Genomic DNA, 21,613 nt, shown 5'->3' on the forward strand with positions numbered 1-21,613 from the left:
ATCTCCTGTGGTTGGAATATGTATGCATTATATTGCTTTCAGTTAAAACATTTAAACCCAACATTTGCCCAGGTGGTGACACAAATTCTCTCTTGAGCTGGCAAGACTGGTTAGATTAGATTAACCAGCAGGCCAAGTTCATAGCTGGTTCACAGAAATGGGATGGCAGAGTTTTAGCTGAAGCTCAAGTATGCTGCTTGACTTTCTACAATGCACCAGCAAGGTATTTTAACCAAAGGAATTTCTGTTAAAAATTGGGAACATTTTGCTTTGCTCCTACCTATCTAGGGGGAAACGCAGCTTCTGTTTTAAAAGAAAACACAGACCTAATTAACAGACAGATTGGTTGCCTAGTTCCATTTACTCCTTCCTGCTATGGAAACCAACAGCAGCAAACACAATTCTCCCTCTTATTCCTGCTTTTAGCAGTGCATTCTTCATGCCTAACATAACAATTCCAGGGATTTTCCAGTACTAGTTACGGATAGAGTTGTGTGCATCATATTTGCCCAAATTCACTACCAAGTGTTTTGTTCTCTCACAAGAAAAAAGCTTCCTTCCTTGGGCTCAAACATTGACCAGACATCCTTTTAAATTGATAAGAGAATTGAAAAGGCTGCATTAATAGCTGTCCACTCATTTAAACATTCAGAACTGTCATTTTAAATGCTTTGTAACTAATTAATTCCAGCAAAGCCTGGTGACAGACAAGAGTTCTCCCCCACACCCTTGTTTGTTTAGGGTAGGGCAGAGGAAACACTACACACTACACTGTTGCTTCTAAGGAATTATGTATGAAAGAGGTAGTTACAGTCATACATATAATATGGATGTAATCTAATATACACTTACCTGGGTATACATTTACCTGGGGGAGGATGACATCACCACAAACTATGTGTTTGAGGTGTCCCTACAACTGTACCAAATTTGGTCTAAATCAGTTCCCACTTGCACCTCAAACATTCACATGTCCACCATCTTGAATCAGGAACATAGGAAGCTGCCATATACTAAGTCAGACCATTTGTCTATCTAGCTCAGTATTGTCTTCACAAACTGGCAGCAGCTTCTCCAAGGCAGCAGGTAGGAATCTCTCTCAGCCCTATTTTGGAGAAGCCAGGGAGGGAAGTTGAAACCTTCTGCTCTTCCCAGAGCAGCTCTATCCCTAGTAGGGATGTGCACAAAACCGGTTTGCCTGGTTCGAATTCGAACCAGGCTCGAACCAGGAGGGAGTGGTTCTGCTCGAATCTTCCCCGGGTTAGGTTCAAATTCGAACCATTTTGAACCAGTTCAGATATCAAAAAATGGGTAGGGTGGTAGCTGGCACCCAGGGGTACCTGCCACCCAAACCCCAAAGCAATCAGACACTCATACGAGTGGAGTGTGGTAGTTCCCAAGGTGGTCAAGGAAGCTATCAGAATTATTTGAAAGGAATTGGGCAAAAGGCTGATATTTAAGTGATTTTTGAAGTTTTCGCAGCTTTAAGGTTAGCAATGAGAGTGGATTCATGGTTTGTCATTGAAAATCTTATATGCTTCCAAAGAATCTACTCTCAGAAAACCTCAGAAACAACAAAACCCAGTTGGCACCCTCACTCTGGGCCACCCAAGCACCCCCCAAATGCAGTTATGGGGCTGCTGAAACCTCCATTCTTCCCTGTGGAGAAAAACCTTAAAGCCACTTGTGGGGAGCTGGGGTGGCCCAGAGTTAGTGGTGGCCTAGTGCACAGAGGGTCCCAACCACCCCCATTGGTTGCTATCCCATGGGGTACTGGGTTTTGTTCTTTCTGAGGTGTTCTGAGTGTAGATTCTTTGGTAGAATATTAGATTTTCAATGACAAACCATGAATCCACTCTCATCTGCTAGTCTTAAAGACACATAAACTTCAAAAATCACTTAAAAACCAGCCCTTTGCCCAGTTCCTTTCAAATAATTCTGATAGCTTCCTTGCCCCCCTTGGGCACTACTACCCACCACACGCTGCTCTAGGCCACCCCTTTGCCTCCAACATGAAGCTATACATTTGCTGACACCTCCATGCTTCTTTATGGAGAAAAACCTTAAAGTTGTGTAAACTTCAAAAATCCCTTAAAAATCAGCCTTTTGCCCAATTCCTTTCAAAAAATTCTGATAGCTTCCTTGACCACCTTGGGAACTACCACCCACCACACTGTGCTCTATGACACCCCTTTCCCCCCGACGTGAAGCTATAAATTTGCTGTAATCCTCATTCGCTATGAGGAATTCAAAAATAACTTTAAAATTCCCCAATAATCGGAGGAGTGTCCAATTGCCTTGGGGTTTTTTGGGTGGTAGGCACCCCTGAGTGCCTACCACCCACCCCACTTTTGTGCCCCTAGGTGCTCCACAATAGGGGATAATGGGCTGGTTTGGGTCCCATTATACCCTATGAGAAAAATTAAAAATATTTCAAATATTCATAAAAAAATCGTAGGAGTGTCTGATTGCTTTGGGGTTTGGGTGGTTGTTGGCACCCATGGGTGCTCCACAATAGGGAATAATGGGCGGGTTCGAGTCCCATTATACCCTATGAGAAAAAAATAAAAATAAATTTCAAAAATTCATAAAAAATCATGCGAATGTCCGATTGCTTTGGGGTTTGGGTGGTAGATACCCATGCATGCCAGCTACCACCCCACCCACTTTTGGAGGTTTGTACCAGTTTGAACTGGTTCGAATCAAACCACCCCATTTGGTTCAAATTTGATCCTGCAGCTCGAACCTGATGGCTGGTCTGATTCAAATTCGAACCGGTTCGCACTTCAACCGGTTCGCACATCCCTAATCCCTAGGGGACTATCTTACAGTGCTCACACTTCTAATTTCCCTTTCATATGCAACCAGAGCGGACCCTGCGTAGCTAAGGACAAGTTATGCATGCTACCACAAGACCAGCTCTCCTCTCCTCAGGATGGAGGACAGCATTACAAACTTCACCCTTACTACAACATTCAACAAGGTCACCATTTGTTCCCAATGTCTGGATTTGATTTATGATGTTTTTGGTACATAAGGTAAACAGTGAAGATAAGGTTTTATAGCTAAACCAGTGTTTGATATTCTTTATATTTCTTATAAGAATATTGTTTTTGTTTATGTATACTTACATTTTATTATTTTTAAAGCTCTTTTAAATATAAATATACAGGTCTTACTTTTACCTTTCTCTTGTTAACTAGGCTTTTTTTTTAAATAGAAAAGGCTCTCTCTCACTTTTATCTGTACTTATGAAATGTAAGGTTGCTTCTTTATTTAGTTACCAAATTATGTGTGGTGATAAGTGAGGGAAGAGGTTGCTGTTTTTCTCCTTTTTCAAATGTTGATAATAATTTATAATGTTAGATATCTCTTGTATTTTGGAAATTTTTTATGTAGCTTTCCTTTATTCATTCCTTAATTTAAAAAATCTACTTAAAAAACAAACTTCACCCTTGAGTCATCTCTGTGTCCCTACACCTGTAGTAAATTTGGTTCAAATTGGACAGTTGACAAGTTGACCCAATTGCACCTCAACTGTTTATGTGTCCGCCATCTTGAATTGTGGTGGATGACATATGAACATAAGAACAGCCTTGCTGGATCAGGCCCAAGGCTCACCTAGTCCAGCATCCTGTTTCATACAGTGGCCCACCAGATGTCACTGGAAGCCTACAGGCAGGAGCAGAGGGCATGCCCTCTCTTCTGCTGTTACTCCCCTGCAACTGGTACTCAGAGGCATTCTGCCTTTGAGGCTGGCCTATAGCCCTCCAACTAGTAGCAGATGATAGACCTCTCCTCCATGAAGTTATTCACCCCTCTTAAAGCCATCCAGGTTCTTGGCTGTCACCACATCTTGTGGCAGAGAATTCCACAAGTTGATTATGCATTGTGTGAAATAGTATCACAAACCATGCCATTCAGATGTCCCTGTGTATCACTCATTACAACTGTACCAAATTTGGTTTAAATCGGTTAGGCAGTTCACAAGTTAGCCCAATTGCACCTCAAATGTTTATGCATCCACCATCTTGAATCAGGGTGGATGACATCTTCACAAACTATGCCCTTGATGTGTCCATACAACTGTATCCAATTTGGTTCATATTGGTCCAGGCACTGTGAAGTTGTTTAGACTGATGGACTGACACAGACACACACAATATGCAGGGTGATCTCATAAGCCTGCTGAAAAGAAAGCTAAAAATGTCTACTCGTTAGAAAAGCAGTTTTTATGTAGCAAATCTAAAGCTTCCTAAGATGACTTAAGACAGATATTTAAAAATTATCCATTCTTTCCCAAGGTTTAAAATCAATTACATTTCAAAATGTAGTTTCTCGGCACTCTGTATGTGGTCAACATGCATAGAAAGCAGATTCTTTAATATGCATTTCAATTAATAAGCCAGACTAGAATAATTCTCATCTCCATGTTCTTTATTTTTATACTGTACATCAAGTTTTGAAGTAAATCTTATTCACAATATTATGCTTCTGTCAAAACACAACTGGGCAGTAGAAAAGTAGGGATTATCACAGCGATAGTTCTGGTTGGGTTTTGTTTTAAACATCCCCAAAGTTTGATCTGTTTTAACTTTCCAATTCAAATAATTATATACAGATGGCTTCAATAAGAATTTTGGAGAACTGCTAAAGTATGTGCGTGTTTGTTGTTTTATTTAAGAACAAGTCCTTGCCTTCACTGTGGCAACCAAATAGAGACAGTTGCTGTTATATGTGATTTACTCACCAGCATCAAGACTCTGGACAAAGCTGTGCCTCCTACTACGGAAAGTCCTATTTCCCAAGCTTCAGCTGGTTTTCAAACTATACCTCACTAAATCAATTTTTAAAGTTTTAAAAACATCCCTGCAATTTGCAGCAATGAGATCAGTACTGTTCTTTAGACTGCATAGCTTATTCTAAACTAAGAGAATTGGCTCATTTATTGTAGGATTTTTGCCATCTCCAATTTGTTTTTCTAAGATCTAAAACTGAACTACACATGTGCATATGAACTGATCACAAACAAAACCCTGAAACAAGATCTGTACTAAAATCCTGCCCTAAATGAAGAATAGGCTTGCCTTCTCCCTCTCTTTTTTGCTAGTGGATCATTTGTGTGTGTTAATGGATCATTTAATACTTTCAAACTCCCATTTAAGCTGTTGATCCTTGCTTGCTCACCGATGGAACATCCAGCTAGAATTCTGCTCAATGTAAATGAGAACTGGTTCCCATCAATGCTAGAGGTTCACAGTTGAGTTTTATGCTTAAAGCGAAGTGTAGAGAATATTCATAAAACTAAGCCAGCAGGCTAGAATCCCAGCTGTCAGCCTGACTCCTAGTCATGTAGGTCATATTCCATGTATGTTTAGTCTGACTATGTCTCACCAAATTGAATGGAGCTTAAGTCCCAAATAAGCAAACATATATGTCTTGCTATCTCTGATCTAGAACATGACCCATGCTCCAATTTATAGGATCAACCTGCCACATACAATACTGCTTTCTGGGGACATGTAGCATAGGTTTAGCTGGAAGAATGTACCTGCTCTATCAGGAAGCTCATCTGCAGGCCAAAAATAACAGTTCGTCAAAAGCACTGCCCTTCCCAAACACCACACATTCTTGAATAAGACCAACAATATAAGGTTTGCCATCTGCTTATTTCTTAAACAGATCCACAGCAAAAGATGGAGAGGAAAGATTGATATACTGCATTCTGGAGCCATGTCCGTTTGAATTTCTGGACTTACTCATATATTCACTGAAATCAAGGAACACTACTGGGGAGGGCAGGGGGAGAAGAGTTTGAGCTCTACCCTGAAAGCCAATTACCTCCACATAGAAAAACAGCATGCCCAGTGGCGAACACAGACTAAACCCTTTCCCTAGACATGCTAGTTTTCAACATGCAGAAGTACTTTTCATGGAGCAGCATTAAAACATACAAATTACCAGCTCCAGCCTCAAGAGGTATAATCCAAGATGACTTTATTGCCTGGTTTTACTGAATTTATAAACTGGCCTCACACAACTCATTTCAGTCGGTACTTGCCCAAGAGCAGGCAGAAACTGAAATAGCTTTATAGCATATGTAGACAACTTGTTAAACTTCCTGCTAGAAGAGGGCTTTCTTCTATTACTCCACTTTCTAAAAAAGGGTTTCTGCCATGGAGCTGGCAGGCGCAGTGGGCTGCACTGCACTCATGGTAGCTCTGGCCCTGCAACCATACTTCTACAAATATATAGAGTATAACAGCTGTGCTGAGAGGCCAAAGTATATCAGACTTTTTAAAGAACACAGTTGCGGGAGATGCATACTCCTGTGCTGAGAGGTAAAAGGGAAAAGAATGATACTGCAAGGAAGCACTTGCTTTTTAAAACTAAAATCAAGCTCCCACACCTTTAAAAGCCAATTTCAAAATTTGAACTGAGAAATGAGACCACAGTCATTATCTGCCTGCAACAGTTACACAACCAAATTATGAACCACTATTAGAAAGACTGTTTGTTGCACTAGCTGGAGAGAGAATTGCTGTTTTCCAGCAGATATAATTTGCTGCTTAAACACTTGGAAAACACAGATTTGTTAGAGGGAATAACTAGAGGCAATTTTACCAAAAAGAAAGCAGCCTCTACAGACTCTTATGCATTTAGTGAGGTCAGTCTCTTATCAGAAGACTCAGAAACCCTGGAGAGACATGACATCTAATAAGAAGTACAACATCAGATGGAGCAGAATGTTACATCCTCCCGCACTTCTGATTTTTATGTATATACCCAAGCCTTGTACATAAACAGGAATGCTCTACAGAGATTTTGGAAGGGCGGGGTTGTGGAAGGTGGGTGCAGAATAGCAGCAGTGGTTACCAAAGTAACAAAGGTCGGACTGGAAAAAGCTTGAAGAAAGAAAGCCTGCTGTTTTTATGCTGCAAGCTCTGCTTACAGCTCAAGTTACCGACAGTAGCTGGCGCAACATAACATTTGCTCTATCATCCATAGGTGGATGATGGGCTTAGTTCATCGATTGTCCTGACTATGTTCACTACAGCTGATAACTGCAGCACCACTGTCCACCCATAAATGGAATTACCATAAACTCTAGTTTATATAATAGACATTATGTTTTATGTACAAGTTTCCACAGAATACCTTAAGAACTTGCTAGAGCATGTCAGTGATAAATAATGCATTTACAAAGTTCTCCTGTTGTAGCCTAACTTGCCAAAATACTAATACATATATGTCACACTATAAGCTGCTTACAAGTTTGTACATGATCACTGCTTTTAAAAGTTATTATTAATAAAGAACTGGACAAACAGCAAGTTCCAGACACCCATTAGTCAAAGTTTACCAAGAAGGCCAAACTGTTTAGCCACACCAGAAATACTAGTACTGTAGTACCTTGTACTAAACCAAGTGCTTAACAATTAAACACAAATCAGTTAAAAATGCTCCTATTAACTGGAGAATAAACTAAGCACTTATTACCTAATAAACATACTTTCAGTTTGTACACTGTTCAGTATACACCATTCCATTTTTTAAAAATGTGGCACAGCACTGCCACTATGCAATTAAAGAGGAAAATAATTCAGTGTTGTATATATGTACGATTCCTTATTTGCATAGAAAGCAACATCCTGCACAGCCAGTTCTGACCATTTTGGTCTGTTGTCCTATGGACTGTTTTACCACGTTGGCATCATATCAGGGAACCACATTCTTCCAAGGTGTTTTGAAACTTCAGAATGAATCTGATCCAGATTGTAGTCGTTGTCTGGAATAAGCACTTCTTCCATAATAGATAGCTGGGTAAGCCTGCCTCCACACATCTTTACGAACTCAATGAAGCCTCGGCAGGTAACTTCACATTCACCAAGTCCCATGGCAGTTAGATTCTTACAGCGTTCAGCAATGCGAATGAGTTCATCATCTAAAGGTTGAAGGCCATTAGCACAGACCACCAATTCAATGAGCCTTGGGCAGTTCATTCCAATACGGCCAAGCATTGATTTGCTTACTGCACGGCCAAAATAAAGATGTGTTACCGGAGTTTCCTCCCTGAAGAATGCATCAAATTCTTCTTCATATAGGAAGAAGTACATCACAATATTGACTTTGGGGGAGTGTTTAATTAGTGCGTCCCAGCTTTGTTTTTTGATAGTGTGAAATTCAATCTGTCCAGGATTCTCACTCACAACATCTATACGGAGATGTTCAAGATTAACATGTTTCTCACTTGAAAGAGCCAACAGCAGTTCATCACTTAATAGGTAGTAATTAAGAGCAAGCTCCCTAAGGCCATGACACTGGTCAGCAACACAGAGAATTCCTAGGAATAGTGAAAAAGCAGCAAGTCAATACAAATGAGGATATAATGTATATTTAAAGTTTTTCTCATTAATGCTGAAAAGATACCAACATCAAGTACTTAGGCACCTAGACTGCAATGAACCTAGAGTGTAGCTTGCCTTGTATTATCCGTTATGAACAGAATGCATCACCTACTTATACAAGCTAGGAAGTACTGTATATTGTTTAGCTGACATTTTAGTCATCATTCTAAAGTGATGTTTAAGATAGGTTATGAAAACCTTTTTTGGGATGATCCAAGGCCCATTCACAAGTTATGTTCTACATCCGTACCATGTACACAGGTACAGTCATTCATATATTGTGCTGAATGCAGGTACAGAAGTACACTATCTGTACCATGCATTTGCAGGACCTGTACTCAGGTTCACTTTTAAAATGAACACAGGTACAGTCATTCACACAAATTCATGTATGAGTGTACAGGTTCACTTTAAAAACAAACAAGTACAGTCATTCACACAAACGTGTACAAATGTACAAAGATCTGTACACTTGTACAGCATAGTGTCTGAACTGGGCACTAGTTACAGAAGATGATTTAAATGCTTATTTAGAAGGATAACTTGGTTTGGATCCTAAAGTGTTCTTGCATGAGCAAGAATCATTTCTGCTTGTGCAAGGAACAGTGATATCCAACAATCCCTACTTTTGCTCGAGCCCCCTACACTACATACCATCTTGTTCTGGAGCCATAGCCCTTCTCTTATGAATAGTTTTGGGAGTGTGTGGGGTATGTGTGTGAAGGAATATTCTGTTCCATTCACAGGAAAAATTAAGTTCCAAGCCTTTAATTTTAAAATACATCTTACTTGTAATTCTGATGCTTTTATGCAAAATAGTTAGCACATTTTTAGACAGACATTTGCACAGGTTCTATTTTTACCGCCTCAAAGCCCTAACCATATAAAAAAAGACAGACAGTATCCTGAAAAGCAGCTCTAGCCATTCTCCCAGCAACCCTTGCCCAAGCACCCTCATCCCCCACAAAAGCTGTTCCTGAACATCATGGAATCATTGGAAGAACAGGATTGGGTGCAGGTGGTGGCAGGAATGGGGGAAAATTCCTGGGCACAGTTAGTGCCTTTGCCTGGGTTCCAGAAATTCTCCGCTCCCCCTGTAGCAACATCCCACACTGTTTCAGGGGGTCCACTGACTCTCAGGAATGGCTGTTCAAGGGGATTCAGTAGGCTACAGGAGGATAGGGAATACTGAGTGCTTCTCAGGATGCTACCCAGTGAGGTCATTCACACAACTAAGTCTACCTGGGCTAGTGCAGCCCTACCTGGGTGGACCTGTTCATGAGAATCCCCGGGATCAGTTCTCAGGGTAGCCTGGCTGGTTTTTTTTTTTTTTGGTTTTGTTAAAACCTGGGCTAAAAGTAAGGAAGGTGGGCATATTTTTATTTATTTTAAATATTTATACCCCGCCCCTCAAGTGCAATACTGCTTGGGGCGGCTTACAACAATAAGAGACTGATAGAAGTAATAAAATTATTATTATTATTTTAAAGTCAGATTAAAAACAATTATTCGGTTCAAATTAAAACTGAAAATTATAAAAGCTAAAGAACCCACCAGATATAACAAAATAATAATGATATTAAAAAGCCTCCTTTAAAAGGTGTGTTTTAAGGTGGGGTTTTTTTAAACACTGAGGGAGGGAGCATGGTGAAGCTCTTCAGGGAGGGCGTTCCAAAGCCGAGGGGCCTGGCATATGCATTCTGTCCTACCTTACCACTCAATCATATGAGCAACTGGGCTGACCGTGGTTAGAGAAGGAGCAATCTGGCCTCAGGAGTTTCCACAATGCACTGTGCTGTTCCTGTGGTGCATTGTGGGATTCCTGGAGGCCGGGCTTCACTTCCATGGCCTCTGACTGTCTCACTGCAGCAGTGATCATGTGGGCTCACATGAGCAACATGGCTAGGAAGTGGCAGTCGTGTGGGGGAAGGTAGGAATGATCCTTTGCGTGAACAACTTTGTTTCAGTACATTGACAAAAACAATTGTGTTTCAATTCCTAGCATGTTTGCAAAAAATCAAGTGACTGAAGTGTAACCCAAAAGAAATTTAACAAGACAGGATTTTTTTAAAATAAGGAAATATTTCCAATTCCCAATAAAGTCTGGGCCTACAGAAGATGTCAGTTGTGTGGTGTAGTTTGCACCACAGCAGCTCAAGTACCACCTAATTCTTAGTAACTGGGTCTGATCCATCCTGTTTTTGCCAGAAACATCACTGAAGCTAAATGGCATTCAGGGCTGTGATGCAGTTCTTCAAGTAAATGACTACTGAGATACCATCTATGGAGTACTGCTGCTGCATCCCCACACCCACATGCCACACAAATGTAAGTACACTGCGACAGGGAACACAATGCCCTTGAAAGAGCCAACATGCTGAAGCACGAGCCCACCAGTAGCTGTACCAATGCAGCAGCCTACAGTAGCTTTGGGCTTCTTGAAGGATGTTTTTACATAGCCAAACACTTGTCTTAATTTGCAATTTAAGACAAACAAAACCAGACCCCTAAGAGCATTCCAGGCCACACAAGAAACAGACTAATATTCTGCTATAACACAACCTTGCATCTTCCTTTTTAAAAATCCCTGTCTACCCTAACAGAAGCATTTCACAGAACTGTAAAAGTATTCCAATCCATTTGCAAAGATAGTTCTAAAGTGAGTACAATTTAAGTGAAAAAATGTTAATAGAAGCAGTTCAACTATGACTTATTTTACACTTTCACTTTACTACTTACCAGCAGGGGACACGTGAGGACAGCTGCTCATTTTAAGCAATTTTAAAGTATCACTATTGTTAGCAACAAGAACCTTCAAGGATGGATCATCCACTGGTGTGTCTTCAATCTTTATGGAAGATAATGACTTTGAATTGACAAATACTACTGTCAGTGCTGATACAAAGTGAGCCTATTTGGGCAAACAAGGAAAACATTCAGCAGGCAGATATATATCCATTGCACGATTAGTTTAATATATAATCTAACTTATCCATAATGATCCATGCCTAAAGCAGCACAGAACATTTATCTCAGGACAAACTAAGCATGAACTTTTATACATTTATGTTTGAGAAAGACAGCCTATTTTAGAGCATATACTTAGAGTATAAGCAAATAGTGGCACAATAAGTTACTATTAAATGGATACTTGAAACCATGCAATAGCACAAACAGAATACCTAGGTATTCAGCTAAGCAACATCTCAGATCAAGATGAAGTGCAAGTGAAGGCCAGGTATTAGTGGTGCAACTACATGGATGTGGCAGAAAAATGCCACATCCATGTAAAAGCTCCACATATGGATGAGAGTGTTTAAATCCCATTTCCAGATTGATCTGTTGGGACCAGGTGCTGGCATGGTTGCTTCACACATGGTACAACAGACCCACAAAAAACCCGTAAGTATTGTTGCAGTCATATGGTATCCCCCATGGCTCAGGAAATCCACTAGTCTACTTGTCCATGAGTGAAAAATGCCTGACAACTGGGAAAAAAAATCCTGACAAGTAATGTACAAACATCGCTAGAGGAACATAAGAACAGCCCTGCTGGATCAGGCCCAAGGCCCATCTAGTCCAGCATCCTGTTTCACACAATGGCCCACCAGATGCCACTGGAAGCCTACAGGCAGGAGCTGAGGGCATGCCCTCTATCCTGCTGTTACTCCCCTACAACTGGAACAGCTGATGAATAAAATATTTTGTCTGGCTGGTGAACTGAACCAACATTTGTCCCTAGTGCCATCACCAAACAAGTTTTCTGCAGTAGGCACACCATTAACAGGCCATTTCAGTTGGGCTTCAATCACAAAACCATAAACTTTGTATGTTATCTGGTATGCAATTGTACTTAAAACAAAGGCCACCAAAATATTTTAAGAAGTAACTCAGTCACAACCTCTAACACAGCAATCCACAAAATCAATATTTCCCTTTCATTTCACTCTTCTCTTGCCTATGGGCTACAGGTGGCCTTTCAGAGTATTTCACTTGAACTCAAAATTTAAACCATTGCAGTCACTGTGTTCCCTACACTGGGGCCATCCATGTTATGGACCACAAAATGTAATGTTTAATGGTTCTGCAAGAGATAATAAGTAGTGAATGCCAATACAGGGAAACCTAGCTATCGGTGGATTCATTATGCACAGATTCGTGTGTCCACAGTCAGGTAAAAGACATTCGACCTCGGCGTATACGCATAGGGGGGCATGTTGACCTTGTGTATACACGGGTTGGAGATGGCCAGAAATGACCGTGGAGATCATTTCTGGCTGCTATTTTGCTTCTAGCAGCCACAAAATGGCTCCCATTTAAACAAAAACCTGGCAATTTTCAGCTGATTTGGGGGCATTCCAGGGAGCACAGCGCTACACAAGGGGGAGCAGCAAAGGAGCTTCCCCCACGTTTCTCCCCCAAATCTGGCTGAAAAGCAGTATTTTCCCCCATTTTCCTGGTGACCGGGAACTTAACCCTCAATTCTCCATTGAAACAAAGCCTCAATATTCATGGTTTCCATATTTTTATTTTTTATTTTTATTTTTTACATTTATATCCCACTCTTCCTCCAAGGAGCCCAGAGCGGTGTACTACATACTTGAGTTTCTCCTCACAACAACCCTGTGAAGTAGGTTAGGCTGAGAGAGAAGTGACTGGCCCAGAGTCACCCAGCTAGTATCATGGCTGAATGGGGATTTGAACTTGGGTCTTACAACCACGGACCCCATGAATATCAAGGTCTGCTATAAGCCAGTGATTTCAGTATCACTGTTTTTCATGAAAGCATGTAGATTCAAGTGCCTTTTCAAAGAAAATCTGAAACATTCTCCAAAACCACTGCACAGACAGATCACTATGAAACTGATCCTGCTCCAGCTCACTGGCTGAGCATTAGAGTACTGCCAGTCACAAACAGCCCACAGATTAGGCTTTTATCAGTCAACTATTTTAAATAAAACTTGAAATGCATTCCTATTTTATTCACTTAATATGCCAGACAAAAACTGGGCACTACTAGAGTTCCAATAGCACATTGTACCACACACACTATATACATTGCAATTAGAAACCTTACATTATTCCAAATACACTGAAACTATGAAGTTCTATGAAGATCAGAAGCTTAATGGACAGACTTTTAGGTGATGCACAAGATCCATATATAACAAGAAATTCAAATATTACCTTGGAAACGTTCATGAAACTTGGCTTTGCTGTTGAAATTAAGCCAAGTGTCTTGATAGAACAGTTTACCAGTTGAGAAAGGATGTCACATGCTGCTTCGGCAGACTCTGTACTACTGTCAACCTGAAGGATAAACATGCAATATTTTACTGCAAGTTATCAGCCTGTTTAATTATACTCATTATGAAAGCTGGAGGCTCTAGCTAGCACCCATACAATATACCCAGCAGTTCTCTCTCTGCTTCATTGTAGTTCTATACTATATAGTCTTTATTAGAAAGCAGTTATAAAAAAGCAAAAAGCAAAAAAAGAAAGCAATTTGGGCAGATATGCACAACCACCAAATTCTGGGCTATAGCATCATTAAAGATTCTAATAATGCCTCTCAGTGAGTGTAAGAAAGACAGTCTATCTTGCCCCAATGTATCTGAGCAATTAAGTCCACATGATGTAGGTGGGATTTCATGTACAATTTCATGTGCACTAGCATGGCTTGAAATTCTACAGCGACGAATTAGAAAAGAACTGCAAACAACCATTTTTCACTCCAAACCTATTGTTAGTGGGTAAAAATGATCACAGGGTAGTTGTGTAAAAAGGAACAGGTTAATGGGACAGGCAGGCTGTGTCTACTTTTCCTCATTATCACAGCCAGTATACTCTAAAAAAACAACCCCAAACTACAGTATGTTGTTTTAAGGGGCAAACAGACTAAAATTACCAAAATTTAGACTAAACAGCAACTTATCATATATATCTTTAAAGAGACTTCAGTGTTAAATTATTCTAGCAGTGGTTAATATATATACACTGGAATTTTTGAAAATGTAAAAGATGCATTTGAAGAGTGATTCAAATCAACCCTTTTAAGAGAACAGAAGACTGAATCTAGGGCTTGGACATATTACCACCCTAATGATGTTTGTATTCTAGGGAAAAACAGTTTTTATGAAAGCATATTCTAGAATATGTACAAATATGGTCCTGCAACAAAATGTTGCTGTATATCCCCAATGTGGACGTGTTACCCGAGTCTGTAGTTTATTTATTTATTGCTAAATTTGTATATTGCCTTTCATTAACATAATCCCAAGGCAGTTCACACAAAAATTAAGACTATAAAGATCACACCATTAAAATATTAAGCTAAAATATAAAAACATAGATCTGACTAAAGATTTAATACACAAGCATAAGATAACCATAAATACATACAAAGAAGCAGCAGTAGAGACAATCACATAAAAGCCTGGGTTAAAAGTCATGATTTCACATGCTTTCTAAAAACCGTGATGGAGACCAAGGAGTGAATCGGTAAGCATGGTAAATGAACAAGAGTCTCTGTCCTAACTTGTGTCTTACTATGCACATTTTATTTTTTCTGCTGAGTTTTGTGTGGAGGGGACTACTTTTCCCAGCAACTTTTCATACAGTCCTAAAGTTTCAAGAGTTAATAGCTGGTGAGGAGCAAGTCTAATGTTTTCATCCATTTTTGCTGAGATTGTAAGGTTGTAAAGGGGCAAAAGAATAGGTCATATCTAAAGGTGAATGTAAGTTTATTGTACGAGCATGTGTGCATGTGCATGCATGCATATAGTTCAGATTAACAGATTCAGTGTGCAATGTGTACTCAACAGTTTACACATATAGTTGTCATTATGTTATGCGGGGGTCACCTCCAACACCAAGAGCTCAAATGTGCCAATCTCCTCCCTCCTAAGTAACACAAAGTGTGCAATGGCTAGTGAGAAAGCTAGAGAGTTTTGGACCATTTTCCCTCTCAGAAGCACAAGTTGTTTAACTGTCTTGGGGGAGTGTTCTTCAAGGTGAGAAATATTCTGCTCTTTTGTTCAAGCCCTCCTCCCACCCCTACTCCATCATCTCCATTCACCCACTTGCCCATTAATTGTACTCTGAGCTCACTAACATTCTGTCCCATTTACTTATATGGGGGCAATATAGGGGGTCTCTGGCCCCCTTCAGTTATTTTCTCTTCAGATTTTTAAAATGAGATCTGCAGGTGTCCCAAAGTCTGCTGGTACCTTCCAATCACTCATAGCCACTCCAGTTATCCATCCAAAAGGATCATCACATTTCCAGCTCTTGTATAAGTATATAGATATTTACAGCTAGTAAAAAGATTCACATGAAACAAAATCACAATTTTTTACCTTGAAACTGACATACTGCAAGTGATCTGCATGTCTCTTAATAATCTGTTGGATAAGATCTGGGTGAGTCGACTTCAAGTATGAAGTAGCAGGTTGATTAAGCTCAAATTCAAATTTTCTCCAAAGATCAGGGATATGAAACACTTCATTCCATCTTCGGCAAACTGAAGATGCACGAGCACGATCCACAAGAGGCAGGAACTGAAATATATGCAAGACTACATGGTGTGGAAGGCTTCCCCAGTCCATTAAAGTATAAAATTGAGATGTGTCAAACACTGAGCTGTAGAATCCAGTTTTCTGTTTTTTGGCTTCCTGTAGTGTTTGAAGAACTGGATTTTCAGCTTTAACAGACTGCCTGATCCTCTTCATTTTGGGAGCAAGATGATTTCAGGCTGGGATGCAAAGCTGTCTGCAAGTTTTCAAGCACAGTAAGAGAATACAACAGGTTAGATGAAACAATTCCAGAGCAGACCTGGCAACTACAAAATGTTTATTTGCTCTGCAAACAACTAAAATATTTTTATGTAGAGTATACTATACACACAAGACTTGATATGTTATTCATTTACAGAGGTTGTAGAAATGTTAGATGTCAATATAGACAAACTACACACACATTCTCCCAAAAGGAACAGCTATGCTGCTTAACATATACCACAATCTAAGTAGCTGTTCTGCAAGCAACCTCTCACTGATTGTTGTACACCAAGGTTTGGACTGTTAAGACCAAGATGTTGTCAAGGGTGGAAGGAAATGTATAGCCTTCTGCCCAAAAGGTATATTGTCAAGGCTCAGGCAATCCACTAGTCTACTAGTGTGTGACAAGTGAAAAATGATGCTCAATGAATGAAAAAAGTCCTGATGAGTAATGAATCAACGTAAGTTTTGGGCGGTATAAAAATATGTATATATATGTTTTTATATATGTATGTATGTAGGTCAAGGAATCATCCAACAAGTAAAATATTTTGCCTGGCTGGTGAACTGAGCCAACATTTCTTGATAATTACTTTTAATTTTATTCAACCAAAAGTGAAGGAGGATCCTTCACATGTTTTGCATGTACAAGGCTCAAAGTTTGATTCTTGGCATCTCCAGTTGCTGCTCTGGCAGCAGCACTAACCTCTGTTTAAGACTAGGAGATAACTTAGAGAACACACTGCTGGGCCACTGATGGATGTGCCTTCATGCATTCAAGCCCCATTGTGCTTCCAACAGTTATTTCACTGTTTTGTCAAGCAAATGTTTAGATGTCATTGATCCTGTCAGTCTATGATTAGTGATCTGGCAGATTAAGAACCCAAACCCACCATGAATAAATATCCAAGAAAATGTGTGACTGAGTTTATATAAACTACGACTGCATACAAGCAGCAACCTCTAAGGAACAAACTAATAATAATTGCTACTAGTTTCAGTAGGATATGGATTTAATCAATTTTGTGTTGAAACAAAGAACTAAAAATATAATCTAACATTATTAATGTAAAAACATCTGACATTATGAACCTTCAACAACAACAAGAACCTTTGATAACAACATGACAAGCCACAAGCAGTTACTACAAATCCTTTTCAAGAAGCCCCATCAGTTTTAGAAAGATTGATTACACCCAATTTCCAATTGCTGCTTTAGTCGTTTTCAGACACCATCCAAGTGCTGGGGCAGGGGGGGAAGTGGAACAGGAACACATGAATTTGACTGCCACATGTTCAGTATAAACTCTGAAAAAGCCTCTGCTCATACAACCGTATAGAAAACCTTTCGCCACGTGATTAAGAATCCTAAAAGCAGGGTTTTCAATTGCATGGAAGAAAGCCCTCCTGTGTACAGCTGTAGGCTTTTCAGTCTTCATACTGAAATGATAAAGCATGAATAATCCTGCTCCTCTCTCCCTTCAAATGTTTGGATTACAAGTGAGAAGGGCAATGCATTACATACTAACTAAATTAAAAGGTGCAATTGAAAAAGCGTTAAAATTTCTAGAGGCAAAATTGAAGAAGCAATTTCTTATAGCCTTTTCAAAATTCTTGCATTTCATACTTTGGAACTGTATGAAGGAAGCATCTTTAACATACAAATAAATTGTGTAATCCTATATACATTAAACTCTTGTTTGAGACTGCATGAGACACTACACAATCTGACCTGAATGAATTATTTAAGACTTGGCACATCACTTTTTAAAAATATAGTTACAGCGAGCGAGTGTATGAATCATCGAACACATGAAGACCAGCAAAGTTTGCAACACTGCATACATATTAATGCACAAAAACTAAGCCCTTGCAATTCATACCACTACTTACAACAATGATACTAACTGCAGAGGGATATTACTTCGGAAATATTGTCTTTTCTCCTCTGGAATTCTTCTTCACTGAAGGTAACTGCTTCTTAGAACACAGGTCTTCAGAACCCTGTCCATCTTGCCTGTAGAAAGTCCAGTATTCTCAGTGATGTGAAGTGTCATATTTTAGTACAGCTTGCTCTTCATTTCAAAAGTTATCTGGATGCAACTATCAACATCTTCACCTAGATTACAAAATCTCTTCACCTGTAGCTAAATATTGCTCAGCTCCATCATTGATCAAGTTTAAGCCATCTAAGCTCCAGTATCCCACACAAACACCACACTCACCCCCCCACACCACAAGAACAATGTTCATGTTAAGAGCCTTCTTTGGGTACCAAGTAATTTAGTAATTCAAGATTATCTTGCTTGTGCAAGACCCAGTTTACAAACACCAAATCCTTTTATGTGCAAGATGACACTCTTTACAGTCTTTCCCATCATTACTGAAAAGATGGAGGGGGGGGGCTTTCCTACAAGAACTAAAACGATAAGCTTCTTCAAAAAATTAAGCACAGAAGTAGACATGGCAGAAGTCTACTTAGGATTTGACACAGGATAGAAATATTCACCTAATACTAGTGCTTAATAAATACTATTTACATTAAAATATTTTAAAAGTTTTTAGAAAACATATCAACGATGTTTATAAGTGTATTTAATACTATCAAGATCTAATTTAAGTTGTCCTCTAGCTGCACACTTTCACTCATTTAATTAATTAATTAATTTCATTTCTAAATCGCCCCATCCAGAGGCTCTGGGTAGTGTAAAACATTACTCTTCAGTATATAGAGTAAGGTCAAATTTAGGAGTATACTTTGCTGGATGAAAGCTACCAGTGTTTAGGTATGCCCTGCGACTATCAAGATTTGGGAAAGACAGGTAAGTGTGGCTGTCTTCATGTGTCACCACAGCTCATATCCGCAGCTCAGAATATCAGTCTTCTTTCCAACAGCATGCTATTATTTTCAAGTTGCATAGTGGCCAGGTTAAAGAAAGTATTTAGACGTCAGCCTAGGCTACACCTGGTAACTAGAAAACTAGTTAGCCAACTTTTATTTATTACCTTGGCCTTCACTGGTCGCCATAGGCGACCCAGAATTAAGGCTAGGCAAGAGACAACGACCGCGCAGCGAGGGGCGGAATACGGCGCCACAACCTTCCAGGCCGCCACTCGGTGACGCTTCCCCCCACCCCAGCAAGGGGAGCCCAGTCCCCAGTTCGCCTCCTTCCCGCGCCGCCGTAAACCGACCGGGAGGGCTGCCAAAGGGACTCACCAGCCACCGGGACTCTTCTTTTCGCTTCGCTCCTCCCCAGCCACTAACAACGGCGTTCCCGTCTCTCTTTTCCCCCCCGCGCTGCCGTGAAGCGACTTGAGAAGGTCTGAGAGGGGTCTCACCGGGGCTTCTTCCTGGCCGCTTCTTGCGTACACCTTCCGCCCCCTCCCCACAACACTCCCTTCAGAAGCAGCGCAGTTCCGGCATCTCCTGTCCGCGTGCCCCTGTGATGACGCAAAAGAGGCGGAGCAAAGAGGAAGGAAAACAACCGAATCAAAGCCCGGATGTCGCGCGAGGATGCGATTCAACGACCCACGTGTCTTCGTGCTATTTATAAAAATAGTCGGGCGCGCTCTGGGTGTGGCTAGCAGGGATGTGTTGTTTTTTTAAAAAAAGAGAGGGTAGGGTGGTGTGCCGTCTGCGACTTGAGCCAGGGATCCTTTTACGCTGCTTTGATACAAACGCAATTATTCAGGGAACGTGAGGGTTCGAATCTGGAACTCTACAGAAATCTTTGGCAAAAAACACACAACAAAAAGCAATTCATCCAGAATGGGGTGCCGGGTCTCTCTCTGTCTGGAACTTCTTTCTGCACACCATGAAAACAGTTTGTCACAAAGGGAAAATGGTTTGTGAATGTGAAACCTCTTTGCCCCCCACCCTGCAAAAGCTGTTGGAAAGCACAGAGTGGAGGACCCCCACTCTCGCCTCATGATCTACTGGCTAGAAGTATGGTGATCTGCGAACAAAAAGCGGAACCCTCTGTCTTCTATATATATATAATTCAGTTACTGACGACAGAGTTGAGGACTAAGTCCGGAGGTGTCCAGAGCCATGTGGATGCCTGAAGCCATGATTGCCTTGGGAAGGGAGCGGCAGGCAGGCAGGCGGAATCGGCAGACTCAGGAGACAGAAGAAGAAAGGAGGAAAGGGAGAGGGAAAAGGAGGAACCATGGCCTGGAGAGGGAGCAGCAGCGAGGGAGATGGGAATCGGCAGACTCGGAAACAGAAAGGGAAAGGAAAGGAGAAGAAAACTGACAGACAGGGGGAAGCTGACCACAGAAAGAGTGGGGTGGGGGAGCCAGCGCGAGCGAGAGAGGCGTGCGGGGGGGGAGCCAGCGAGAGAGGCGCGCGGGGGGGGAGCCAGCGCGAGCGAGAGAGGCGCGCGGGGGGGGAGCCAGCGCGAGCGAGAGAGGCGCGCGGGGGGGAGCCAGCGCGAGCGAGAGAGGCGCGCGGGGGGGGAGCCAGCGCGAGCGAGAGGGGCGCGCGGGGGGGGAGCCAGCGCGAGCGAGAGGGGCGCGCGGGGGGGAGCCAGCGCGAGCGAGAGGGGCGCGCGGGGGGGAGCCAGCGCGAGCGAGAGGGGCGCGCGGGGGGGAGCCAGCGCGAGCGAGAGGGGGGGAGCCAGTGCGAGCGAGAGAGGCGTGCGGGGGGGGAGCCAGCGAGAGAGGCGCGCGGGGGGGGGAGCCAGCGCGAGCGAGAGAGGCGCGCGGGGGGGAGCCAGCGCGAGCGAGAGAGGCGCGCGGGGGGGAGCCAGCGCGAGCGAGAGAGGCGCGCGGGGGGGAGCCAGCGCGAGCGAGAGAGGCGCGCGGGGGGGAGCCAGCGCGAGCGAGAGAGGCGCGCGGGGGGGAGCCAGCGCGAGCGAGAGAGGCGCGCGGGGGGGAGCCAGCGAGAGCGAGAGAGGCGCGCGGGGGGGAGCCAGCGCGAGCGAGAGAGGCGCGCGGGGGGGAGCGAGGGGGGGGCGAGACAGCGCCAGTGAGCGAGAGCACTGTGGGAGTACCAGCCAAACAAATTCTCCCAACTAAACCCAATAAGGAAGTAAACTACCGCACAGATGCTCTGTGCGGGTTCAGCTAGTAGTATTTTAAACTACAACTTAAAATACAAAACACAGTGCCTAAAAACAGGAAACAATTTTGAGATGTCTGCTTATACTAACTTGTTTCAATTTACTTTAAACAATACAAGTTTTCCAAAGATTAAATCTCTCAAGTTGTGCCTTTTGGGGCTGTGAATCATCCCAGCAATGCAAAATAGCTGTTCTAGGGACTACTTGATGTTAGACTTGTATTATATCTTTAAACAAAACAAAACAAAACAAAAAACTAGCCATTGGACTATGGGAAACCTATCTAGCATACCAATGTGCTTGGTCTCGGCCTGAAAAAACTGGAGTATTTCCAGCTTTTTAAACAATCAGATCAATAATTCCA

The 21,613-nt window shown here is 41.8% G+C and overlaps 1 protein-coding gene across 8 annotated transcripts; it reads right to left on the bottom strand.

Annotated features, from left to right (window-relative positions):
• Positions 1 to 4,419: 4,419 nt before the first annotated feature.
• Positions 4,420 to 19,683, bottom strand: LOC128346190 (F-box/LRR-repeat protein 21-like). Of its 8 annotated transcripts, none has more exons than XM_053299189.1 (6): positions 19,404 to 19,683; positions 18,111 to 18,203; positions 15,767 to 16,178; positions 13,596 to 13,718; positions 11,148 to 11,319; positions 4,420 to 8,344 (listed from the first exon to the last, which is right to left on the bottom strand). In XM_053299189.1, the coding sequence occupies exons 3-6, from the start codon at positions 16,136 to 16,138 to the stop codon at positions 7,701 to 7,703; spliced, it is 1,311 nt and encodes a 436-aa protein (XP_053155164.1). In that variant the 5' UTR covers positions 16,139 to 16,178; positions 18,111 to 18,203; positions 19,404 to 19,683; the 3' UTR covers positions 4,420 to 7,700. The 8 variants fall into 8 exon arrangements, with proteins under 8 accessions (XP_053155164.1, XP_053155165.1, XP_053155163.1 ...); XM_053299190.1 differs by having other exon boundaries at positions 18,095 to 18,203; XM_053299188.1 differs by having other exon boundaries at positions 18,080 to 18,203; positions 19,404 to 19,682.
• Positions 19,684 to 21,613: the final 1,930 nt, after the last annotated feature.

Source organism: Hemicordylus capensis, chromosome 2 (genome assembly GCF_027244095.1).
Source record: "Hemicordylus capensis ecotype Gifberg chromosome 2, rHemCap1.1.pri, whole genome shotgun sequence".
Lineage (NCBI taxonomy): Eukaryota > Metazoa > Chordata > Lepidosauria > Squamata > Cordylidae > Hemicordylus > Hemicordylus capensis.

Coding starts and splice junctions, on each gene's coding strand:
- LOC128346190 (XM_053299189.1), bottom strand. CDS start 16,138: ATGAAGAGGATCAGGCAGTCTGTTAAAGCTGAAAATCCAGTTCTTCAA. Junction 13,719..15,766: donor TGCAGTATGTCAGTTTCAAG/GTAAAAAATTGT, acceptor TTTATCCTTCAG/GTTGACAGTAGTACAGAGTC. Junction 8,345..11,147: donor TCCTCACGTGTCCCCTGCTG/GTAAGTAGTAAA, acceptor CACTATTCCTAG/GAATTCTCTGTGTTGCTGAC.